The following is a 26,107-nucleotide window of genomic DNA, read 5'->3' on the forward strand; positions in this document are numbered from 1 at the left end:
TCTAGTTGGCAGCCAGTGTCAAGTGGAGTGCCCCAGGGGTCGGTCCTGGGGCCGGTTTTGTTCAATATCTTCATAAATGATCTGGAGGATGGTGTAGATTGCACTCTCAGCAAATTTGTGGATGATACTAAACTGGGAGGAGTGGTAGATACGCTGGAGGGGAGGGATAGGATACAGAAGGACCTAGACAAATTGGAGGATTGGGCCAAAAGAAATCTGATGAGGTTCAATAAGGATAAGTGCAGGGTCCTGCACTTAGGACGGAGGAACCCAATGCACAGCTACAGACTAGGGACCGAATGGCTAGGCAGCAGTTCTGCGGAAAAGGACCTAGGGGTGACAGTGGACGAGAAGCTGGATATGAGTCAGCAGTGTGCCCTTGTTGCCAAGAAGGCCAATGGCATTTTGGGATGTATAAGTAGGGGCATAGCGAGCAGATTGAGGGATGTGATCGTTCCCCTCTATTCAACATTGGTGAGGCCTCATCTGGAGTACTGTGTCCAGTTTTGGGCTCCACACTTCAAGAAGGATGTGGATAAATTGGAGAGAGTCCAGCGAAGGGCAACAAAAATGATTAGGGGTCTGGAACACATGACTTATGAGGAGAGGCTGAGGGAGCTGGGATTGTTTAGCCTGCAGAAGAGAAGAATGAGGGGGGATTTGATAGCTGCTTTCAACTACCTGAAAGGGGGTTCCAAAGAGGATGGCTCTAGACTGTTCTCAATGGTAGCAGATGACAGAACGAGGAGTAATGGTCTCAAGTTGCAGTGGGGGAGGTTTAGATTGGATATTAGGAAAAACTTTTTCACTAAGAGGGTGGTGAAACACTGGAATGCGTTACCTAGGGAGGTGGTAGAATCTCCTTCCTTAGAGGTTTTTAAGGTCAGGCTTGACAAAGCCCTGGCTGGGATGATTTAACTGGGAATTGGTCCTGCTTCGAGCAGGGGGTTGGACTAGATGACCTTCAGGGGTCCCTTCCAACCCTGATATTCTATGATTCTATGATCCTTAAACGGTGCTTTGAGACAGAGAGAGGCGGAGGACAGGTACCAAGGCAGGATTGTGGATGCACATAAGTTAGGCAGGCACAAGCTCCCCTAACAGAGTTACTATGAAGATGCCTAGCAAGACATAGGATGTGACTCCCACAAAGTGCATTGATTTCTATGACAACTGGAACACCCAAACACCAGGAAACCTGATCTCCATTCAGCGCTCTGTTAGTGCTGCAGGCAGAGGGGCATTGTGAGATCAGAGGTAACTCAGCCAGTCATTACTCTCTCGCTCCAGTTTATTTGCATATTTCAATCTCATTGGTTGAAAAGAGTCAGCCAATGAAACTGCAGGTCAGGACTGAAGTGTATTGTCAGCATTGGGGGTGCAGGGGTTCAGGAATGGAATAACAGAACCGGAGCACAGTTGCCAACTTCCATGCGGTAAATAAGCACCCCGATTTTCATAATAAGCCAAAAATCAAGCTAATCCCATTGCAAATTTCTGCATTTTTTCTGCGGGTTTGGCATGTTGATCCAGAGCTAGATTGGCTGAGTATGAGTGAGGCTGGAGATTTGCATAGTGCCTCCCTCCACGCTATGCCCATTTACCTTCGCCCAGTCAAAACTGTTTTAGTTCATCTAAACAGTTCCTGCCCTGGCAGCACCAAATGGGCAATGACAAGAGGAGAGATGGCCAAGGCTGGCAGCAAGGTTTAAAGTTCGGGTTACTGGAGGGAGGGAATGACGACTGGCTGAGTTACCTCTGACTTTCCAAAGTTACTGCTCTGGCTCCTCTGCCTACAGACCCACATGGTCCCTGTCAGGAGGAAGGTGTTGATATGAAAGTGATAAACCAACACAGAGAAGAAGAGGACTTAACAGACAAATGTAGGGTTAGTGGCAGTATCCTGTCAAACTGCTACAGGTTCTGGGATAGAGCTGCTGTTCCTGCCCCTCCCTCCCCCACCAGCTCAGCCTGTCTAGGGAACAGAGTGGGTGACACTCTAATTATGCAACCTTACCTGGAAGACGAGCTCCCACCCACAATGGAATTAACCCATTTGACAAACAAGGAAAGGGAGGCACAGAGTGGGACGTGACTTGCCGCAGGGTGCACAGAAAGCCAGTGGCAGAGAACTCCATTTCCCAGCACTGCACACACTCCCTCAGTCCATGCTGTCTGGAGTAGCTACTCGATTCTCCGCACAATTCTAAGCTGGGAGAGCTAACAGTGCCTGAATCATGCAAGTTCTTATTTCTGTTGGTCCTAATATTCAAAAATAGCTCGGCTGACATTATTCCATTTCTCCAGAACAGATCCTATTCACCCAGTACACCACGTGTTGAGCGTCAACCCAAAGTTATCAATCTGTTCAGAGACAACCCATGCCTGCCGATAGAGGTGGGGCAGAGTGAGGGCAGCCAGCTTCAGCAGTGTTACTGAGCATGCTCAATCTGTGTGAGCATGCTCAGTACAAGCCAAGTGTGATGGGGCAGGTGCCCCTTACTGGCAGAAAAGGGGTTAAAAGCAGACCTAGGCTGCGCTGGAGCAGCCAATCAGAGAAGGGCTGAAAGGAGCAGCCAATCAGGGCCAAGCAGGCCCATGTAAAAAGGGAGCTGCAGGGCAGAGGAAGGCAGTTGTCTGCTGGGAGCCCAGGGAGGAAGGGCTGTGTCTCTGGAGGGCTGAGAGAAATGCCAGCACCCTGGACAGAGCAGTGCTGCAAGCAGAGACCACGGAAGCTAGAGAGAGCTCCTGGCTGGCTGCTAGGGCCTGCAGACTGAGGCCCTGAGGTAAGGGCAGACGAGGGTGCTGAAGCCACATCACATTGGACTGCAGTTGCCTCTGAGGGAAGTGGCTGGATAGCGATTGCAGGCCCCCCGGAAGCGGGGAAGGACAATGTGTGGCACGGCAGGAGGGCAGTGTCGCTGAAGAGGACACCATGGTCCTTGGAGAGATGTGGGTCCTAGAGCAGGAGTGACAGTAGTGAGGCACCACCCGAAGAGGGCGCACTACCATGCAGGGCTAATTCCCAAGACAACCAGCAGGAGGTGCCAGAGTGGCAAGCGCACCCCGTCACACCAAGCAGAAAATCAGGAGGGGAACGTGACCCTCCATGTCTCCCTCACACATCGCCTCTGAATCTGGTGCCATGGATGTGTCTAAAAACGCCAAATGTGTAACCAGGAACTTTCAGCTAACTAGCTATTCCCTGCATGCACCATACTGAATGACGTCCTTGCAGAATAAGTCTTTTTGCATCTGATGTTTCAGCCCTAATCTCTTTGGAGCAGAGACCTTGTCTTCCTTTGTGTTTGCACATCACTAACATGACAGGGACTCCCTCACTTGTGATGGGGGCAACTGAGCACCATGGCAACAGCAAATTAATTGGCATTATCCATGGGACTTCACTGAACCATATGGAGCCTCTACAATAACATACCCACTCCCCACATCCCTTTGCACCCCAGTATCCAGCCTATGACTGCATGTATATTACCTTCTGTCCATCGGCATATACAGCATAGCCGGTAACTCGGACCCCATTCGATGATCCTTCTGCATCAATGGTGACAGGTAGCCAACTGATAACCAGAATGCCTGCTGAGGGGCCAGGCTCTGCTTGGACATCAAGTGGTGCATCAGGAGTTCCTAGGAGAGATCAATGAGATTTTCCCTTTTATTTGTCAGGACAGTGGCATAATTGCCAAACTAAATCCAAGTAAGTAGTGGAAGGAAGGAAGTGAAGCTCTCTCACCCAAAAGTTACAGGAGTAGAAATCACTGGAGCAGTTCATCTCCGGACTTGGGAGAAAGAGACCAAATCGGAGCAGGGAAAATGCAATGCTTTTTGCTTTGTGAATTTCCCCATGTGGAAATCAGGCTTTTGCAAATGTAGATGAGGGTGAAGTGAAGTGATTCCTGCAGCATGGTGCATGAATTTAATGATGATAATACATGTCACCTCTCCCCCAGGAAGGCACACTTCAATGAAGGTGGACATTTGCTATTTTCACTCAGCAACTTGCAGCAAGAAGAGTTTAACTTGTAAAACTAAAACAGGAAAATGTTAAAACCAAATGACAAACCAGCTTAAGCCTGTCTATACTTAGAGCTGGGGCTCTGACATACACAGGCTAGCTCTCATCAAGCTAGAATGCCAAAAATAGAGAGTAGCTGCATCAGCATGAGCTGTGGGAAGGGCTAGCCACCCTGTGTATGTAGTTAGTGTCTCTGATGGGCAGCCACTCGGGGTGGCTAGCCCTCCCACTGCTCCCGCTACATTCTGGTTTTAGCATAGTAACTCAAGGAGAGCTAGTGCAGTTATGTCTTCTGGAACTGGGAATCCCAGCCCCAGCTCCAAGTGTTACTCTTTGGAAATCAGAGAAACCACCTAGTAAACTGCATTGTTTGTCCCCCTCTGTCCCCAGTACCTGCTAAGGGAGTAGTGAAGTGTATCGCTGCTGACTTCTTCTCACGCCTCTCCTGGGGCAACTCCCAGAGCACCCCGGGGGGCCGGGCCTCCACCTTGGCAACATACTGAGTGCTCGGGCGCAGGCTGCGGAAAGTGTACCAGTAGACACCTGGCTTTGTGGTATCACACTCTTCCTCATCGAGGTACACTGCATGAACGTAGTTGCTGTTGCACGGTAGCCAGGTCACTTCTGCTGAGGTCGCTGTCATGCTTCTGATTTTCAGCAGCATTGGTGCTATGCAGAAATCTTGCCCTACACAGAAAGTGCACCGCAGCTTATCGGAGCTTCCTTGGTCTGTCACACTTTGCACAGAGATGCGATAGGCTTTCAGCTCCAAGTCCAGCTTCTCGATCACAGCTTTAGTTTGAGAGCCACTCTTCACATTCTGGCATAACTCTGCATCCACATAGACGTTATAGCTCTGTACGTCTGCGCAGCCAGCTGGCAAAAGTGGTGGCTCCCAGCCTACAACTATGCTTCTGGTGAGCTGTTTGACCAGAGTCAGCTTTCTCGGGTAAGGCACTGCTGTGTGACTGACAGGCTCCTCCTGGTCTTCTGGTCTACCAGGCAATGGACTGATACTGGCCTCATCAGCAGAGTGATCACTTCTCTCTCCACTGCTAGTGCTTGCACCAACAAAAATCCTCTCGTGGTACGAGCTCTGGGTGAGATCATTTACCTCTGGAGGCAGAAAGGTCATGAGGTCATCATCTGAAACTTGTTCAACAAAATTGGAGGGGACCAGCCCTCTCCTGCCATCCATTAGCTCCCCTAGATGAGAAACAGGAAACCCGTTATCACCACACCTGCTCTTCAGACTCCAAACCTAGCAGTGGTAGAGAGAAAAGAGAGCAGCATCCCTGGCCAATCACTATCCCAACATGATCAGAAGAGAGAAGCCCTGTCAGGCCACAGCGAGCACAGCACTCTGCCAGGAAAGGACTGCTCCCTCCATTTCCTCGCACTTTGTCCCATCTGGTTCTACATGTTCCACAGGATGGGGTCTCCACCACTTCCCTTGGAGAGTATTTCACAGCCTAGGAACTAGGAAGTATTTCTAGATATTTAGACTAAGCTTCCTTTCCTTTTATTTCATCTAGTCACACTCCTTTTACTACCTTAAACCTTCTTCTCTAGCCTTTCCAACCCAATATCAATACCAGTTAGGGCATGGAGTGGAATCTTTGTTTTGGAGGATTTGTACAATTACCCAAAGCAAGAGTTCATGGCCTGGGGCAGTGCAGAAGGAGAAAAACGGTTACTAACCTTCCAATGTAGGTGTGCGCACGCCATGTGCACTGTCCCCCAGTGGTATCCATCAGATCGGCTATGGTGCCCCATGGAGTGACGCCTACATGGCGCAGTATATAGATACCTGCTGCCCTACTGCCCCCTCAGTTCTTTCTTGACTGCAACTCTGACAGAGGGGTAGGAAGGCGGGTTTTGGAATGGACATGAGCAACACATCTCGAAGAACAACAGTTACAGAAAAGTTAGTAACCGTCTTTTCTTCTTCGAGTGTTTGCTCATGTCCATTCCAATGCAGGGGATTCCTAAGGTGGTCAGGTGGTGGGATCAGAGTTTCACTGACAAGCAGACTAGCACCGCTTGGCCAAAACCTGCATCATCTCTAGCCTGCTGAGTGATGGCGTAGTTTGAGGTAAACTTGTGGATCAGCGACCAGGTCGCATTCTCTAGATATCCTGGATTGGGACCTGTGCTGCGTACGCCACCGCTGATGCTTGCAACCTTATAGAATGAGCCATCAAGCAAGGATGTAGGACTTCACCAGGTCACAACAAGTGCAGATGCAAGATGTAATCCAAGAAGAAATTCTCTGGGCAGAAACTGGACTGCCTCTCATTCTGCCTGCGATGGCTACGAAGAGTTGGGTGGTCTTTCTAAATGGCTTAGTCCTCTCTATGTAGAATGCCAGCGCACGTCTCATATCCAGTGAGTAGAGCCTCTGTTCCTCCCTGCTAGAGTGCGGCTTAGGCTAGAAGACCGGGATAAAAATGTCCTGGCTACTATGAAATTGAGAGACCACATTAGGGAGGAAAGACGGGTGTGGCCGGAGCCATATCTTGTTCTTGAAAAAGCCCATATACAGTGGTTCAGAGGTGAGGACTCTTCTGGCTGAGGTGATGGCCATGAGAAAAGCCACCTTCAAATAAAGATAGAGCAAAAAGCACATTGCCAGTGGCTCGAATGGGTGTCCTATCAGCCTTGTCAATACCAAATTAAGGTCCCAAGGGGGCAGAGGCTGGGGTACTTGTTAGTAGAGTTGTTTCAAACCCTTCGAGAAATGGTTGCAATTAGGTTTGAAAACACTGACTGGCCGTTCACTCCACGGTGAAATGCAGAGATCACAGCTAAATGAACCCTTATGGATGACATTGTCAATCCCTCCTGCTTTAAATAAAGCAGCTAGTCCAGAATGAGGGGCAGTGAGGATTCTGTAGGTGAAACGCCTTTCTGTGCTGACCAGATCGAGAACCTCTTCCATTTAGTCAGATAGGCGGTTCTTGTCTGCTACCCAAGAGCACCTCCTGTACCGGAGGTGAACAAGACTGTTCCTCCTGGTTCAGCCATGGAGGTTCCATGCTGCCAGGGGAGGCATTCAAGGTTCAGGTAGAGTAGGCGGCTGTGGTCCCAAGAGATCAAGTCTAGGCTGATCGGTGTGTCCACCGAGAGTTCCAGCAGGGTTAATCACGTTTTGTCCCTTCTGACCCTGAGCAGAACTTTATGTATAAGAGGAGTGGGAGGGAACACGTAAAAGAGCCTCCCCTTCCAGGGAAGGAGAAAGGCATCTGTGAGCGAGCCCGGACTGTGCCCCAGGAAGGAGCAGAACTGAGGGTACTTCCTGTTGTGCCTCGTCATGACTAGGTCCACTGGGGAAACCCCCACTTGTGGGACAATAGCGTTTAAGACATCTGGGCGAATGGATCACTCGTGATGGTTGGAAAAGGATCTGCTGAGGTGGTCTGCCAGCCTGTTCTGCGACCCTGGTATGTAGGAGGCTTCCAGGTGAATGGAGTGGGCTATACAAAAGTCCCATAGGCTCAACACTTCCTGGCAAAGGGTGGAGGAGCTGGCTCTCCCTTGCTTGTTTGTGTAAAACATTGTTGTGTTGTCTATGCAGACTGAGATGCACTTGCCTTCTAAGTGGGGTCGGAGCGCCTGGCAGGCTAAGCAAACCGCCCTTAGCTCTATCACACTGATAGGTAAGATTCGCTGCCGCAGCTCATCTCTGATGAGTCTGTGACTAGGGACATTGAAGCGGTGGGCCACGAAAAGGGGACACCTGGGTTCTGATCCAGCAACCACCAAAGGGCCGAAATCACTAGTGACAGAAGTGTGATCACCTTGTCCAGAGGATATCGATCCAGTATGGACACCGATGCCCACCATAATGGGAGGGGCCACAGACAGAGTCACGCGTGTTGCACCACACAGGTACAAGAAGCCATGTGCCCCAGAAGCTTTGAGCAGTTTCCCGCTGTGGTGATGGGGAAAACTCTCAAACCGTTCATGAGAGATTCAATGGCTCTGAATCAGCTTTCTGGGAGGAAGGCTCTGTCCTGGATCGAGTCCAGAACTGCCCCTATGAACTCTATTCTCTGAACTGGCAAAAAAGTTGACTTTTGCATATTTATCAACAGCTCCAGATTCTGGAATGTTGACTGTATCTGCTCTACATGCGCCTTCACCTGATCTCTCAATCGACTTTAGATCAGCCAGTCATCCAGGTATGGGTATACTTTCACCCCTCTCCTCCTGAGAAAGGATGCCACAACTCCCATGCACTTCATGAACATCTGTTGGAACACGACAGACCAAAGGATTGAACGCTGAACTGATAATGTTTCTGGTTTACCATGAATCAGAGGTACATCTTGTGACCTGGGAAGATGGCCATGTGAAAATACAGGTCCTTTAAGTCAAGGGTAGTGTACCAATCCCCTGAATCCAGGGAGGGGACAACAGAGGCCAGGGAGATCTTGTGGAACTTCAGCTTTTTCATGAATTTGTTGAGGTTTCACAGATCCAGGATGGGTCTGAAGTCACCATTGGCCTTCAGGATTAGGAAGTAACGTGAGTAAAACCTCTTAACTCCAGAGGAACCTCCTCCACAGCTCCCGCCCTTAGGAGTGGCTACACCTCCTGGGCAAAAAGTCTCTCATGAGAAGGGTCCCTCAAGAGGGACGGGGAGGGAAACAACTGAACTGCAGGGTATATCCCACTTCCACCATGAGAAATACCCAACAGTCCAAGGTAATGCGGGTCCACGCTTGGCAGAAGAGGGACAACTGGTCAACAAACAGGGGAGATAAGATCCAGGCACTATCCTGGTATGCTGTCTGCAGGCGCCCCCGAGAAGATCTGCTTCGGTTCCGTTGAGTGTCTTCTGGGAGCAGATGTGGGGGCTGATGAGAAGTGAGGTGTAGGCCTCCTCCTTCTTATTCCTCCTGTGTCTATACTCTTGCCTCTGCTGAGGATGCTGTGGAGGATAGAGCTGGCCCATAGGTTGGGGTTTATAGTGTTTCTGAGCTGGGGCTGGGGTGTGGAGACCCAAGGATTTTAAAATAGCCCTTCAGTACTTTAGCCTATGGAGCTTAGCATCAGTCTGCTCCAAGAAAAGGGAGTTCCCTTCAAAGGGTAGGTACTGAATAGTCTGTTGGACTTCATAGGATAGTCCTGAGGACTGAAGCCAGGACCTCCACCTCATGATCACTGCTGAGGCCATGAATCAGGTTGCCAAGTCCGCCATGTCCAAGGCAGCTTGGAGAGATGCTTTGATCACCACGTTACCCTCCTCTACAAGGGCCAAGAATTTAGTCCGGGACTCTGAAGGTAAGAGTTCCTTAAATTTTGTCATGGCTGACCAGAAAACAAAATCATAATGGCCCAAGGGCTTGACGGTTGGCTATTCTCAGCTGGAGGCTCCGCGTTGAGTATACCTTCCTGCCCCATAAGTCCAGCTTCTTGGCCTCTTTCGCATTAGGCGATGGCCCTTATTGCCCCTGTTTCTCCGTTTCATTAGCTGCCATGACAACCAGCAAGCCTGGTGGAGGGTGAGTATAAAGATCCTCATATCCCTTGGGAGGCACAAAATATTTCCTTTCCATCCACTTAGCTGTGGGCTGGAGGGAAGCAGGAGTCTGCCACAGAGTCTTTACGGGCTGCAAGATGACATCATTTAAAGGCAGGGCCACTCTTTAAAGGGCACTAATATGTCCATCAGGGCCATGGGCTGACTCAGATTTCCTCAGCCTGTATTCCCAAGTTCTGTGTGTTGCAATGTAGAAGCTCTTAATGAGTCCTATAGTCATCTTGCGTGGGTACCATGGTCATCCCCGCCACTGCCTGGTCTGGGGAGGAGGACAATGAAGCTTGTACCAGAACTGGGCCTTCTACCGCTTCTGTTGCCCTGTGTCCTGGTGTCAACCTCAGCAGGATGGATTAAACCCCTTTCAGATGGGGAAGGCAGAGGCGCTCTCACCTCCAGTGGTGCCAAGAGCATCCGGAGTGGAAATCTTGAAACGGATGGATCACCCAAGGGTACACTGGCCACTGCACTGGCATTTACCATTGTGTCGATGACCATGCTATCAGTACGTGCCTTTGTGCCATAGCTGCTGGGTGTCTATGGTCAGCCTGGTACCTGCTCCTCTGGGAGGTGTACGATTCTGCCTCCAATTCACAGCCCAAGGACCCACTCCTGGGTGATCACAGTGGAGTAGTGCTGAGACGGGGACCGGTGCTGCGATAAGGAGTGTTGCTGTGACAAGGAGCAGCGCAGGGAGGGAGAGCTCAATGAATGGTGGTGCCGCACCATCATTGCTGGCTTGCCCTCTAGTGGCACCTGCTTCAACGTTGAGGCATCCTGCGGTGCTGGAGCTGTCATCAACAGTCCACAACCTGACGGGGATGGCGGTACTGGGAGAGCAAGGAGGCTCCTGGCCACCTCAATAGCCTCCAGCATCAATGGTAGAGCCAGGGCTGTATCACCTTGGTGGCTCTCTCTAGGCAGGGAGTCCACCGGTACCAGACTCAATGGTCCCCTTCCCATACCTCAGAGTGACCCGGCACAGGCTCCACTCTTTCTGTGGCCTTATGTCTTGGGGTCAGAGCACCCCTGGTCTGACTTTATCTATCTCTTCTTCAGCACTGGTGATGGGGAGCGGTACCGGGAGGCCAGAGTTGGCACTGACTTCTTGCACATTGGAGAAACAATGCGAGACTGGGGACAGAGTCTTTCATTGGCGCCAGGGATGTGGAATCACTCTGTACCTCTCTCAGGGAGGCCGGGGCACTTCCAACAGATACCAAGGTGCCTGGTGCCGATTCTGCCTGTGGCTCCGAGGAGGAATGAAGTGTTACCTCCATGAGTAGGAATCTAAGTCTATTGTCCCTCTCCTTTTTTGTCCTCAGCTTGAAGTTCTTATAGATCTGGCATCAATCTTGCATGTGGCCCTCTCCCAGGTACTTCAGACAAGTATCCTGCAGATCATTCACCAGCATCGGTTTGTGCCACCCTGCACACTATTTGAAACCCTGGGACCGAGGCATACCCCAGGAGCCCAAGTTGGCCTAGCCCCGCAGGATGGGGAGCACTTCTAACTACACTAGGCTACTTGACTATGTGCTAACTTATTCTAATTCTAACTATTTACAGAACAGAAGCCTATTGAAGAGTAGCACTGCAAACAATGTTCCAGTGATCCCCCAAATACGATAAGAAGGAACTGAGGGGCCGGCGGGGTGGCATATTCCTATATACCACACCATGAAGGTGCCAATCCAGGGGGCACAAGAGCTGACCCTATGGATACCACTGATGGAAAAACTTTCCAGCGATGGTGCATGCGGCGCGCCCCCACCTACACTGGAATGGACATGAGCTAGCACTCGACGAAGAACTAACTGAATCAGTTATTCCTTTAACACTGAAAAATTCTTTCAAATTGGCTTGCATTATGTGATAGACCCAGGCCAGTTGGGTACAGCAGAGGAGCCTTATTGGGATCCAGGAAGTGGGCGGCTAAAGGAACCCTCCCCCCCCCCCGAGCCTAAGGGGGGTGTCCACAGGACCTGGAAAACCAATTAATTACGGGGGACAACTAATGAACAACAGGGACAGGAGTGCGGTCAAAGGGTCAAACGAAGGGAACCGGATGGGAACACTGAGCAGAGAACCCCAGACAGCGCCCACTGCTCCTCAAAGGCGTCAAAGGAGTCAGTGGACGCCGCCCAGAGGAACTCTGCTCGGAGGCGTGAGGATTGGAAATAGGCCCCACAGTCACAGGAGACTCCATTGGCCAACCTCCTCACCCTGGTTTTATAGATGGTCACTTTAGCCAGGGCCAGGAGGAGGTTGACCAGGAGGTCCCGCGACTTAGTGGGACCACGGACAGGGAGTGCGTAGATAAGGAGGTGAGGGGAAAAGTGCAACCAAAACCTTAACAAAATATTCGTGAGGAGCCGGAATAGGGGCTGCAGCCTGGCGCACACCAGCTAGACGTGCACCAGGGTTTCCCTCACATCGCAAAAAGGGCAGGTGTCCGGGATTGGGGTGAACCGTGCCAAGTACACACCCTTGCTCACGGCCCCGTGAAGGAGCCGCCAACTGATATCCCCAGCGGGCCTCGGGACTAAGGTGGAATATAGGCTGGCCCACCAGGGCTCCTCACCTTCTAGAGGTGGCAAGAGGTCCCACCACTTTGTGTCAGGGCAGGACGCGAGGGTGAGGACGTGAAGGATGTGGAGCACGAGCGTGTAGAGATGTTTCCTTGGTGCGGTCTGGAACCGGACCGGCTGCAGCTCGCGTAGCCGGCTCACAGTGAAGGGGCGGGGGGGTTGGTCAGGTCCATGGGGCAGGGGCCCGATGAAAAGGTCCGGAGGGCCTGGAGTGGAGGGTGGGCAGGGCGCGCCCTCTCGTAGGACCCAGTCGAGGTAAACCCGAGCAGTGGGCGGCAAAGTGACCCTCACCTCCTGAAGTACGCGCAGGGGAGTACGAGGTCTGGAGAGCCCCATGCGCTGAGCGAGCGTCAGGGGATCCAGCCAGTCTCCCTGGTCGTAGTCCAGGAGGTCTCCGACTCTGGTGACTTCTGCCACGACCAACCTCTGGCACACGGAGGGGGACTCCGCCACCTGTACACGGAGCTGGGGGTTGTGTAGCAGGGGCTCCGCGAGGAGATCTTCCCCCACGGAGGCTGCCATGGACCTGGTCGCTGTGAACAGTTTCCAGGTCCGGAGGAGGTCCTGGTAGAAGACTGGCAGCCCGGAGAGGTCTCGCGGAAGACCCCTTGGATGAAGATAAAGGAGCTGCCGGTCATATCGGAGCCCTCGGAAGCGGTGCAGGAAGGCGTGCGCCAGTACGCTCCATGCCAGACTACCTGCACCATAAAGGAGCCTCGGCAGGGCCTGGAGAAAGAAGACATGGACTTGAGTGCGGAGACACTTCAGACCCTGCCCTCCCTCCTCCAGGGGTAGATGGAGAACGCCTGCAAAGACCCAGTACAGTCCTGACCAGAAGAACTCCAGAATCAGTGTCCGGAGGTTGGCCAGGAAATCCGGGGCCGGGACCAGGGTGTTGAGCCGGTACCAGAGCATGGACAGGACTAGTTGATTGAGCACCAGTGCCCGCCCTCAAAAGGACAGACACCGGAGTAGTCCTGTCCATCTCCGGAGCCGCTCTACCACCCTGCCCTCAACCCTGCCAGTTCTCCGGCGGAGATGGATGCGTGGCAGAAAGGTGAACGCCGAGATAGAGCAGCGGACCAGCGCTCCACCGAATGGCTTGAAGCGCGGGTGGGAGGGAGCTCGCCTGCCACCAGTCCCCTACCACCAAGGCAGAGCTCTTGACCCAGTTGACCCGGGCGGAGGAGGCTGCCGAGTAGACGCCCTGGCAAGCCTCCACCCGCGCCAAGTCACCCGGGTCCTGGACCACGAGGAGCACATCATTGGCGTATGCCGACAGGACCAGCCGCAGCTCCGGCTCCCGTAGCGCCAACCCCGTCAACCTCCTGCGGAGGAGATAGAGGAAGGGCTCGATTGCCAGAGCGTACAGCTGGCCCAAGAGGGGGCACCCCTGCCATACTCCTCGCCCGAAGCTGACTGCTTCGGTCAGGGTCCAGTTGAGCCTGACCAGACACTCTGCGGAGGCGTACAGCACCTGGAGAAAACCCACAAACTGGAGTCCAAAGCCAAACGCTCACAGAGTGCTCAGGAGATTCCCGTGATCCACCCTGTCGAACGCCTTCTCCTGATCCAGGGACAGGAGGGCGAACGACAGACCGTCCCTACACCCGAGTTCCAAGAGGTCCCGGACCAGATATAGGTTGTCGAAGATGGTGCGGCCCGGGACGGTGGATCATGTCCGCCAGCACGGACACTAGCCACAGCGAGATGGCTTTCGCTACGACCTTGTAGTCCGTGCTGAGGAGTGAGACGGGACGCCAATTTCGTAAATCACAGAGGTCCACCTTCTTTGGCAATAAGGCGAGCATGGCTCGCCTGCACGAAAGAGGGAGGACCCCGCTCTGCAAACTAGGTGACTAGGTCTGGGCCAAGGACGTTCTAGAACACGCGGTAGAACTCCACGGTCAGCCCGTCCATGCCCGGAGATTTATTGGTGGGCATGTGGCGAAGGGCTTCCGAGAACTCGGCCAGAGTGAGAGGCAGCTCTAGCCGGTCTCGGTCGCCCGTGCTGACCGTCGGGAGTTCGTCCCAGAGCACTCTGCAAGCTTAGGCGGCTGGATCCGTATGGATCTCCTGCAGGAAAACCACGGAGTACCCTCCCTCCCGAAGGAAGGAGAGCACCTGGCACCTGCGGAGACCCATCCTACAGCCCCGAGTGTTAACGTTGTGATGGTGAGAGGTGCCATGAGGAGGGCTGGGGTGGGATCCTTGCCGGCAACAATCCGTGACCTACCCCGTAGGTAAGTAGGGAGTCACAGAAGAGGTGGACCAGCTGGTAGGCTGCAGCAGCCTGCTTCCTGGTCCTTTTACTCTCCCCCATGAGGGCCCTCACGGCCCGGAGGATTAGATGGAAATCCCCCCATCGCTGCAGGGCGAGCTGCACCTTATTACGGGAGCCCCGGACGTCCTCAAGGAACTCCCGCAGCTCCTCTCGCAGCGTATGGGGGGCCGGGGTCACTACTCCCCGGCTGTCCTCCGGAGGGACCACTGACACAGGCCCGTGGCCCACCGAAACAGGCAGGCAAGGGGCGGACCCCCGACATGGCGCCCAATGGGCTGGTGCCACGCTGCCCTCCTCAAACCCTGGCTCAAGTGGGGGCGGCGGAGGGAAGGTAGCAGCCCCTAGTGAGTCGGGACTGGGGAATACAGAAGCCGCTCCCTGGGGGCTATCCTCTAGGAGCGAGGAGATGACGGCCCCAGAGGCGGCAACGATATCACGGGAGACTGAGGGGGCAGGGACGAGGTTGACATCAGGGGCAGGGCAGGGATCTAGAGTAGGGGCAAGGTAAGGGTCGGGTGCAGAGTCAGGGAGAGGGGCAAAAGCAGGATCCTGAGTCCCAGGAGCCAGACCATTGGGAAATGGCCCCTCTCGATCCAGCTCAGGGAGCTGGGGGCGGGGTAGGGGGCCCTCTATGACGCTGGGCTCCGGCACCATGGCCAGCGTAGAAGCCACAGCATCTTCAGTTGGGTCCCCGTCTGGGAAGGAGGTCGGTCGCCCCACGCCCACGAGGCTCAGGTCCCAGCCGCACGGCACCAGCGGCCGCCTCGGTGGGCTCCGCAGCCAACAGCAGGGTGCCACCCGCAGCCAGGTAGATGGAGGAGCCCAGGGAACCCTCAGAGGCGGGAGCAGAAACAGCGGTTAGGGGAAGGGGACATGGAGAAGGCGGGGCCGGGGTGAAGTCGCTCAGATCGGGGCCCGCTAGCAAAGGGTCGTCCTCCCCCCTGGGGTGACTGGGGTCAGACCCAGGGCCTCGATCTCCTCGTAAATGGAGGGGAGCTCTCCTTCCGCCACCCCGGAGGTCTCCCCGCCAGTGCCCGAAGTGACGCTCGCCCCGGGGCTCACGGGGGTTCTGGATGGTAACGGGGCAGGTGGGGCTCCATCGGGGGCCTTGGAGGGAAGGGACCCCAAAGGAGGGACGGTACTGCCCTCCCGTGCTGCCACGTTTTCCCCAGCCGGCACCAGGGGATGGCACGCCCCCACAGGCAAGGCAGAGGGCTCGGCATCGGCGTCCCCCTTTCTGGTCTGCTGGGGGGCTTCCGCATCGGTGGAAAGAAGTGGACCACGAGCCCTCCGCTTGCCCCGCTTCCCCTGGACTAGAGCCCAGCCCTCCATGGCATCATCAGGGGGCCGGCTAACAGGGGTCGGGTCGGGGGACAAGGACGATGGCTCAGGGACCGTGGGAGGCAGCGGTGGGGCGGAATGAGAGAGGGAAGATTCCCCCTGGGGCGGGCCCTCTCCCATGCTCGGCGGTATCCCTGCCGCACCCTCCTCTAGGGACCCCGCCGGATTGCAGGCAGCAAAGGCGGGGCTCTCCCGCTTGTCTGGGCGTGCTGTGGGGAGCACCCCTGGGGCCCGAGTGGGAGCAGTGATGGACTGAGTAGGAGGAGGGGCGGCTCCCAGATGCCTCTCCGTGCTGGGCCAAGGGGCAGTCCCCCTGGACGTGCCCCATCGCCCGGCAGAGGTAGCACCAGCCCCCCCCCCCCCCAAGGGGCAGTAGTTGGAGCAGTAGCAACAGAACCCAAGAGTGGGTGGGGGAGTCCAGCAGCTAGCCAGCAACCAGGTAGCAGAGAAGGGTGGTGGGTGGGTGGTGTTCGGCCCAGCCAGGGGAGCAGGGGCAGTGGCAGCAAGGGCCCAAGGCCCAGGAGCAGCAGTCTCTCTCCTCCCTCCAGGCCAGTTGGGTACAGCAGAGGAGCAGAAGGCCGATATGCTGGCCACTGGATTAGCAGTTTTTTGTTCCCTGACTGACCAGAGCAGGGGCTGCTCCAGGCTAATGAGAACACCTGACTCCAATTAACCTGCAAAGAGTCAGGTGAGGCCATTAAGCTAATGTGACCACCTGACTCTAATTAAGGCCCCTCTGATACTATAAAAGGGCTCACTCCAGTTTGGCAGAGAGGAATCAGGGGAGAGGAAGTGTGGTAGAAGAGCTTGTTAATGAAGACACTAGTCATTGGTAAGGGAGCCTTAAGATAAGGGTGAAGAAGGGAGAAGCAGGAGAGCTGTGGGGAAGTGGCCCAGGGAAATGTAGCAACTCTGGCAGTAAAAGGTTGGCTGCCAACAGCTGCTACCATTAGGGTCCCTGGGCCAGAACCCGGAGTAGAGGGCGGGCCCAGGTTCCCCCAAACTCACCACTACAGAAACACCTCCTGGGAGGGGAAAACAGGCCCCTGTCAGGACACGAGACTAAACTGTTTTGGCATGAGGCTGTAGGAGCAACAGAGACTGTGGGAGTTCTCTCACCAACCTCCTTGCTGGCTTATGATGAAAAGAGCTCAGTAGACTGTATCCCTGGCCCTAGAGAGAGGAGGGCTACATGGAGGGTTGCAGTGAGCCTCTGAAGCTAGCATAAACTGCCTGGAAGCGCGGGACCCACAGGGACAAGGTCAGAGCTCTGCCACAATGAATATACAGAGGATATAAACCTGTCTAAAAGACCACTGACAAAGGGCAAATGTAAACACCAACATATTGACATGGAGGGGTCTAGGGGGATCCACAATCATCAGCGTTAGCATCACTCTTTGGTGTGATTTAGAAGAGGGAGCTCTCAGAACCCTGATGAAAAACACACAAGTAAGGATAAAAAAAACTTTAAAATGGAAATCAATTTTGTTTCAAGTCAACTGAAAATGTTTTGGTCGACTTGAAACTAATCAAAAACATGAAAAATAATAATTTCTAGTCAACTCAAAACATTTCTGGGATTCAAAACAATTTTTTTGAGTTTTCAATTCAATAAAAACAAAATTTAAATGTTGTTTTGGTTCAAATCCAACCGGCTTTTTCTGGATGCTTTGATTCAGCCCCTGAACTGTAGTTCTGTAGTACTGAATTAGTAATTGCTCAGCTCAATTCCTGAGTTCGTAGAGAATGCCAAACACCAAGGGTGGTGGGGCTATGTCGTGCAACACCAGAGCTGTAACAAGTGTATTGGGAGCCCAGGATAAGTGCAAGGCAATGTCTTAAACCCTTGGCACCAGTGGGTGCATCATGGCATTACCAACTGTCGACTCTTTGAGAGAAAAGTGTGATGCCTATTGTTAAAGAGTCAGAAAGAGTTCAGGTAAAACACTATGGGTGAAGTCCAGGCTCTAATGAAGCTAATGGCAAAACTCCAACTAACTTCAATGGGGCCAGGATTTCACCCTCGGGTCTTAATTCAACCCTGGCGTAAATAAATGCCTTCCCCATGAAGTCATGAGAGCTGCACTCACTTATGCTGCTGCCCACTTTGACCTTATGATCTTTTGTTTCCTTATAGCTGTAAAAATCATTAAGTGCCTCTCTGTTTTTTCATGATGCCAGTCACATCTCGTTCCATCAAACCCACCTTCAAAGAAGCCATCCTCGTCCATGTCCCCATAGATGTAAATATACTCTCCAGCAGTCAGTGGGAGCTCTGACTCCGGGTTCTCATTAGGACCATCAAAAGGATTATAGCTGAAACACATGCAACAATAAAATGTACTTTGTACAGCAGCTTCCACTGGTCACACTACATCAGCTCACTGGTCAACTGAGGCTGGTATCCTGCCTCTGGGAGTAGCCAGTGCTTCCGAGGAAGGCCAAAGCATAGCTGCTTCCTGGATCCTTGGACCCAAACTTTTTGAGTCCATGGGCTCCCTACTAGCCCAGGGCTCAGATCTCGTGGTACACATTGGATCTATTCATGGTGAGCAAGTAATTGTCCCAGGCCATTTGCAGCTAAGAGGATGTTATGTCTTTAAAACTGTAGTTGCATATCCTGAACAGTAAACGGGTACATATGTTTCCCCATAACTACCTTGGGTATCAGAATTAACGTTTCACAATCATTATCAGAGCCGACCAGAAAATGGGGGTTTATTCTGTGGAAAATTTTGGATTTTTGCTGAAAAAAAATTGAAACCGAAACTTCAGCCAAAACCAGAAAGTTTTTGGTCAAAAACTACATTTTAGTTTTGCAGCTGCAAACTTTTCAGCTTTGATGGTTCTTTGATGAAAATGTGACATTTTCCCCAGAAAGAAGGCACTTTCACAAAAAAATATGCATAACTAAAACCCCAATTTTCATAAACAAAACAGTTGAAAAGGAAAATTTTCAGCCAGCCCTGCTGGTTATACAACTTGTGAGTTTGCTACGTTTTGACATATGCAACTATTATTTTTGTTTGTATAGATCCTTAGCACTATGGGTATTCCCGAACTCTATCAGAGGCATGCACCATCTACTCCAGTATCTCGTCTCCAACAGTGGATAGTGCTAGATGCTCATAAAAAGGAGCAAGAAACCCCAAAGTGGACAATTATGGGATAGCCTGCTCCACAGATCAACCCTGTAGCCAAAAATCCCCTCATTTCTTCCTTCCCTTTACACCAAGGCCCTTGTGTGTAGTTCAGTACCTGTAACGAGTTAGGAAGACCTGGAGTTTTGCAGGGCCTTGGTTCTCTGACTCTGGAATCAAAGAGATGCTATCAACATCCAGTTCTTCCATTTCACTTGCAGTGTCCACCTAAGAAACACAAAAATAAGGAGAGAGAGGCTACAGCTCTGACTAAAGGAACAGTGGCAGAAAGATCACAACAGCAGTGAAGCAACAGAAATCTTATTTCTGAGCTGGTGTATACAGTCTGATTACACCAGTAGTATACTGCACAGAGAAGCAGAGAATGGTTAAACTATCTGTAGGAACTGCTCTGGGAAGCTAGAATTGGTAACAGATGCACATTCTTGGCTCCAGGACATAAAAATACATCTAGTAGTCAGAGGACTAAATCTACAGTCCAAGGTCGATATGAAAGAAGTGGTGAGAGGGCACCTCTAGAGAGGTCAAGGCACAAGTCCCTGGTAAGAAGCCTGAAACCTCTGCCATCCCCAGCAACTGGGAAAGTGCCATCCCTGGACCCTGCTCCATCTTTTGTAGCCACCTCTGTATATTAAGGGTGAAATCCTGGCCCTATTTAAGTGTATAGGAGTTTTGCCACTGTCTTCACCTATTGAGCATCTTATGTCTGCCCACATCTAAAGGCCCCTCCCCCCAGCCTAAGGGGAGGAGCTACCAAAACCAGAGCCCAGATGAGTTCAGGGGACAAATAATGAAAAACGGATGGGAGTGAGACCAAATGGTCAAAATCAGGGAGCCAGAAAGGCCCAGACAGCGCCCACTGCTGCTTGAAGGCATCCACGGAGCCCATGGACGCAGCACAGTGGAACTCTGCCCAGATGAGGATTGAAGGGAGAAGTAGAAATAGACCCCACAGTCACAGAGCACCTCCCCATCCAGCGTTCTCCTCCTGGTACGGTGGACAGCCACCTTGGCCAGTGCCAGAAGGAGTTTGACGAGGAGGTCTCAAAACTTCGTGGAAACACAGATGGGGTGTGCGTAGATCGGGAGGTGCAAGGAAAAGGGCAGCCAGAACCTGAGGAGAAGGTTCTGGAGGTGCCGGAAAAGGGGCTGCAACCTGGCACACTCGAGGTACATGTATACCAGGGTCTCCCTCATGCCACAAAAAGGGCAGGTGTCAGCGACGGGGTGAACCGCACTAAGTACATGCCTATGCTCACAGCTCCATGAAGAACCTGTCAACTAATATCCCTGGCCTTGGAACCAAGGTGGAATACAGACTGGCCCACTGTTTTCAATTGAGCCAACATTTCATTCTCAGTCTATTCTACTTGTGTAGCCCCCTGCCTGCTGGAAGGGTGAAGGAGCTTTCTCTTTTCTTCTCTCCTCTTGAGAATCTCCTGGATGTTGCAAGTGGGGCAGGTCCCGCCTGTTCTACCCCCCTGGCCTCCTGGAAGCACGGAGGAGTGGTGGGGAGAAATCTCTAGCACTCTACCCCTCCCCAATCTCAGTTTCTTCTGTCAGTCTGTCTGTACCACACCCATCATCACAGTGTCTAGGTCTTCCTGTGCCTACACCTGGATCTGCTCAGAGATTTCCCAGACAGCAGGAGCATGAAGCTGACATGAATCTTGATAGTTTCATGGCTGCCCAGGGTATTTGAATAGCAGCAGTGAAACTCACCAGCATTGTGTTAATTTCACTCTACAGCTACAGGGCAAATCTGCAAAGGCAGGGCAGCTGTCTAACTGCAGACTCAGTAGGATAGCTGTGTAGTGGTTGCATTCACTATATATTTAGAAGTAAAATGAATGTAACCATGTTGCCTAAAATACTTTTACTAAAAGCTTGAATTCTGCAGAAATTGGTGCCATAAGCGGCTGTGCTCTGCAGTGGAAATTCACCACTCACCACCAAGCAGGAGACTTTTCAAGCCCTTTTCAGGTCCTTGCTTACTGCATGATACTCTTGTGTACTGTCGCCACCTCTGAGCCTCACTTTCTCTCTATTCCTAATGTTTTTCTCCCAAATGCTTCATAAATATAGTGCTGAAATAATAGGGCTGAGGGTCTGCACTAAAGTGCTTTAGTAACAACAATATGTAGCAGTTGAGGCCTGTACAAACCTATTTCCAACATGAATGGTTAATATTAAATTTATATCTCAATAAGCAAATTCAATAATTACTTAATGTATACAAAAAGAAAAAGAGTACTTGTGGCACCTTAGAGACTAACCAATTTATTTGAGCATAAGCTTTCGTGAGCTACAGCTCACTTCATTGGATGCATACTGTGGAAAATACAGAAGATGTTTTTATACACACAAACCATGAAAAAATGGGTGTTTATCACTACAAAAGGTTTTCTCTCCCCCCACCCCACTCTCCTGCTGGTAATAGCTTATCTAAAGTGATCACTCTCCTTACAGTGTGTATGATAATCAAGGTGGGCCATTTCCAGAACAAATCCAGGGTTTAACAAGAACGTCTGAGGAACAGTAGGGGGGCGGGGGGAGGAATAAACAAGGGGAAATTGGTTACTTTTTATAATGAAGTTATAATGAAGTTATAAAGTTTATAATGAAGTTACATTATAAAAAGTAACCTATTCCCCCCTCCCCCCCACTGTTCCTCAGACGTTCTTGTTAAACCCTGGATTTGTGCTGGAAATGGCCCACCTTGATTATCATACACATTGTAAGAAGAGTGATCACTTTAGATAAGCTATTACCAACAGGAGAGTGGGTTTGGGGGGAGAGAAAACCTTTTGTAGTGATAAACACCCATTTTTTCATGGTCTGTGTTTATAAAAACATCTTCTGTATTTTCCACAGTATGCATCCGATGAAGTGAGCTGTAGCTCACGAAAGCTTATGCTCAAATAAATTGGTTAGTCTCTAAGGTGCCACAAGTACTCCTTTTCTTTTTGTGAATACAGACTAACACGGCTGTTACTCTGAAACCTGTCATTAATGTATACAACTGCACAATATAGTTTTCCAGATTAGAAGAAACTCTAATTAATACTAATTAAATAACAAATCAATATATTGTTTTAAGTGATTACCACAGTCTCTTAAGTGAACATTCTGAGGGTTTTTCAATCCTTTCTATGAAGCACTTTGTCTCTGTGAGTGACAGAAATGTCCAGCCGTCAGATCTACCGATTCAGGCACCAATCTCTGCAAACACTATGCCCGTGCTGAATTTTACATATAAATTGAAACTCCCTTGAACTCGGGTGTTAGGTGTTTGCAGACTGGGGCCTAAGCTGTGCTTTAAGAAAAAAAGGTAGAATCCTAAAGCCCCTACTACTGGGAGCCTCTTCCACTTTCATTTGAAATCAGCTTCCCTCTCCCCAGAAAACACTTCCTCTACCCCCATTCTCTATTCATATACTCTGAGAATTTCCTACTTGACTCCCTCTGGTCTGTGCGGCTGGTAGCAGATGTCAAATACAAAGAGCAGCGTTTCTTCTTCTCTGCTCCTACAGATAGTAAACAGTAAATCGATCACTGGGAGCAATGATTTATCCCTGTAATAGGGATACACGCCTAACTCCCAGCTGATCAAGCAAAAGTTAACAGCCCACAGATGGGAAGGATGGGCTCTGCTCTGGAGAGCTTGTCTGAGATGCTCACAGTAGAGGGAGAGCCCTGCAGATGGGCTTGCTATGTAGCAGGTATAAAAAGGATAACCTGTGTCCTTTCTCTTATGCCTAGGGTGAGCCACTGTGGTGGGCTAGGTTTAGAGGCCGGGCCTTCCTGTGTCTGGCATTGGTTGACGAGAAATCCAGCCTTGTGTTTTTACTCTGAGCCCTGAATGCCCCATACCCCCACCTCCCCACAGGACTTGACATGAGGACAGATATTTGGCATGCATATGAACTCTTTGGGCTGCAGCTGGAGGAAATCCTGGTGGTGGTGTGAGCCTTAAAGGGGCAGGACATTTTTCTTTGTTCTATTTGCCTACTAGCCTTTATTGGGGATATCCGGCACTTTACCTGGCTCCTGCCTGCTATATGGCCACCTGAGACTTTGATGAGCCCCAGAGAAAAGGTGACAATCTGGCACCTGGCCATGGTCCCACTACCTCTGCTTTCAGAAGGCTTTGAGAATCACCTGAGCAAAGAAGAAATCTCTAAAAGTTTAAGTAAAAACAGTTCAGCTCTTCTCAAATACAAGGAAAACAAAACATGTGAACACAAGTGAAAAGGCTGCACTGCTCCCATTACAAATTATTGCAGACTGGCGTGGAACAGCCAAAGCTTGAAAGTTGCAAGTAGGCAGGGAAACAGCCTTCACTAAGGAGCAATGCACAGTCTACCATGAACTGCGATCTCTGTCAATCTGGGATTTCTTGTAAGCCAGAAGAGCTTTTAAGCCCTGCAGACTGAAGGTCCTTCTCATCTTTCTTTTGAAAGCCAGCTTTCTGAGATTACACAGTCACTATTTTTCAGATAACACATGTTGTGAAACTCTTTTCTACAGCCTTAGGTACACGTGTGCGTATGTCAGACAGAATGCACCCAAACCACTTGGAGTGCTGCCAGCTCTTGCGATTTTATCACAAGTCTCGCAATATTTCATGTTTTTCTTGAAGCTTCAGCTCCTGGAGTCAGGTGATTTAATGAGAATCTCAGCTTTCACTGAAAAAAGTAAGATCCTAGCCCTTGTGATTTCAGAGAAGATCTTGAAAATGTGAAATGAGTGCAGCCTAAAGGCTAAAAATACTGGAGACAAAAAAAAAACAAAATTCTCATGATTTTTATGCCAATCTCATGTTTTTTAAGGCTTAATTCATTATTTTTCAATGCTTGGGGTTGGCTACATTTCCTTTGCATGAAAAATATACAGACAAAATTTCCTTCAGTGACATACTCAAGATTCATAGCTTATAACACCAGAAAGGACCACTATGATCATCTAAACTGACCTCCAGTATAGCTCACCATAGAACTGCCCCAAAGGAATTTCTAGAGCAGATCTTTGAGAAAAACATCCCATCTTGATTTAAAAGGTATCAGTGATGGAGAATCCACCCTGAGCCTTGGTAAATTGTTCCAGTGGTTAATTACTCACAGGTAAAAATTTACACCTTATTAATACTTATCAACATGGGCTTATGGAAAACAGATTCTGTCAAACTAACTTGGTATCTTTTTTTGATGAGATTACAAGTTTGCTGATAGACTTAGACTTCTGTAAGGCATTTGACTTGGCACCAGATGACATTCTGCTTAAAAATCTAGAAAGATATAAAATTATATGCAGTGCAGTTCTAGGTGTTCCGGTCCCAGGAGTTGGTCCAATAAAAGATATAACCTCACCCACCTTCTCTCAGTAATAAAATTAACATGGCACACATAAAATGAATTAAAAGTTGGCTAACTGGTAGGCCTCAAAATGTAACTGTACATAGGAAATCATGTTCAACTGGTATGTTTTCAGTGGGGTCCAGCAGGGATGGGAACTTGGTCTTATGCTTTTTGACATTTTTATTAATGACCTAAAAGAAAACATAAAATCACTGATAAAGTTTGCAGATGAACAAAACTTGGGGGAGTGATAAATAATGAAGAGGACAGGTCACAGATACAGAATAATCTGGATTGCTTGGTAAAATGGATTCAAGCAAACAATATGAGTTTTAATATGTTTAGAAATCATGCCTCATAGTGATAGACTCAAGGAGCTCAATCAACTTAGCTTGACAAAGAGAAGTTAAGGAGTGACTTGATCACAGTCTATAAATACCTACACATGGGGAACAAATATTTAACAATGGGCTCTTCAATCTAGCAGAGAAAGGGATAACAAGATCCAAAGGCTGGAAGCTGAAGTTCAGAGTGGAAATAAGGTGCAAATGTTTAACAGTTAGAGTAATTAACCATTGGAACAACTTACCAAGAGTCACAGTGGATTTTCCATCACTGGACATTTTTTAATCAAGATGGGATGTTTTTCTAAAAGATCTGCTCTAGTTCAACCAGAAATTCAGAGATTCATAGGGTATGTCTACACTATGAAATTAGGTCGAATTTATAGAAGTCGGTTTTTTAGAAATCAGTTTTATATATTGGAGTGTCCCCACAGAAAATGCTCTAAGTGCATTAAGTGCATTAACTCGGCGGAGTGCTTCCACAATACCGAGGCAAGCGTCGACTTCCGGAGTGTTGCACTGTGGGTAGCTATTCCACAGTTCTCGCAGTCTCCGGAATGAGATTCAAAAGTTCGCGGTTCTTTTCCTGTCTACCTGGCCAGTGCATCTGAGTTGAGAGTGCTGTCCAGAGCAGTCACAATAGAGCACTCTGGGATAGCTCCCGGAGGCCAATACCGTCGAATTGTGTCCATAGTACCCCAAATTCAACGCGGTAAGGCCGATTTAAGCGCTAATCCACTTGTCAGGGGTGGAGTAAGGAAATCGATTTTAAGAGCCCTTTAAGTCGAAAAAAAGGGCTTCATCGTGTGGACGGGTGCAGGTTTACATCGATTTAACGCTGCTAAATTCGACCTAAAGTCCTAGTGTAGACCAGGGCATAGATTCCAAGGCCAGAAGGGACCTTTGTGATCAACTAGTCTGACCTCCTGTACAACACAGGACAGAGACCTGCCCTGCAGATCTGCTACAAAAACACCTATTCTTAATTTAAACATTGTCAGTGATTGTTTCCCATGTAGGTACTTTTTAGACTGTGATCAAGTCACCCCTTAACCTTCTCTTCGTTGAGTTAGATCAACTGAGCTCCTGCAATCTATCACTTTATAAGGCAGGTTTTCCAATCCTTTAACCAGTCTCGTTTCTCTTCTCTGAACCCTCTCCAATTTATCAACACTCTTATTGAAATGTGGGCTCCAGAATTAACACAGGATTCCAGAATTGATTGCACCAGTGCCAGATACAGAGGTAAAATAATCTCTTGACTCCTACTCGAGAATCCCATGTTTATGTATCTAAGGATGGTATTAGCCTTATTGGCCAAAGTGTCACACTCGGAGCTCATGTTCAGTTCGTTATCCACCATGACCCCTAAACCTTTTTCAGAGACACTGCTTCCCAGGATAGAGTACCTGAGTTCCAGTGCCAGATTCCCACTGGACCAGATC

General features: G+C 50.3%; 1 protein-coding gene across 20 annotated transcripts in view; it reads right to left on the minus strand.

Moving 5' to 3' along the window:
* TSPOAP1 (TSPO associated protein 1) overlaps positions 1 to 26,107 on the minus strand; it is a 242,914-nt gene that overhangs the window by 82,810 nt on the left and 133,997 nt on the right. For all 20 annotated transcript variants that reach the window (XR_007353149.2, XR_012665321.1, XR_007353148.2 and 17 more), the window contains 4 exons: positions 19,059 to 19,168; positions 18,007 to 18,116; positions 4,430 to 5,242; positions 3,497 to 3,648 (listed from right to left, as the gene is read on the minus strand). Coding sequence is in view for 17 of the 20 variants with exons in the window: in XM_075120718.1 (XP_074976819.1) it covers positions 3,497 to 3,648; positions 4,430 to 5,242; positions 18,007 to 18,116; positions 19,059 to 19,168 (1,185 nt within the window). In the remaining 3 variants the exon portion in view is untranslated. The remainder of the gene's footprint in view (positions 1 to 3,496; positions 3,649 to 4,429; positions 5,243 to 18,006; positions 18,117 to 19,058; positions 19,169 to 26,107) is intronic.

This window comes from Caretta caretta, chromosome 17 (assembly GCF_965140235.1).
Source record: "Caretta caretta isolate rCarCar2 chromosome 17, rCarCar1.hap1, whole genome shotgun sequence".
Classification (NCBI taxonomy): domain Eukaryota; kingdom Metazoa; phylum Chordata; order Testudines; family Cheloniidae; genus Caretta; species Caretta caretta.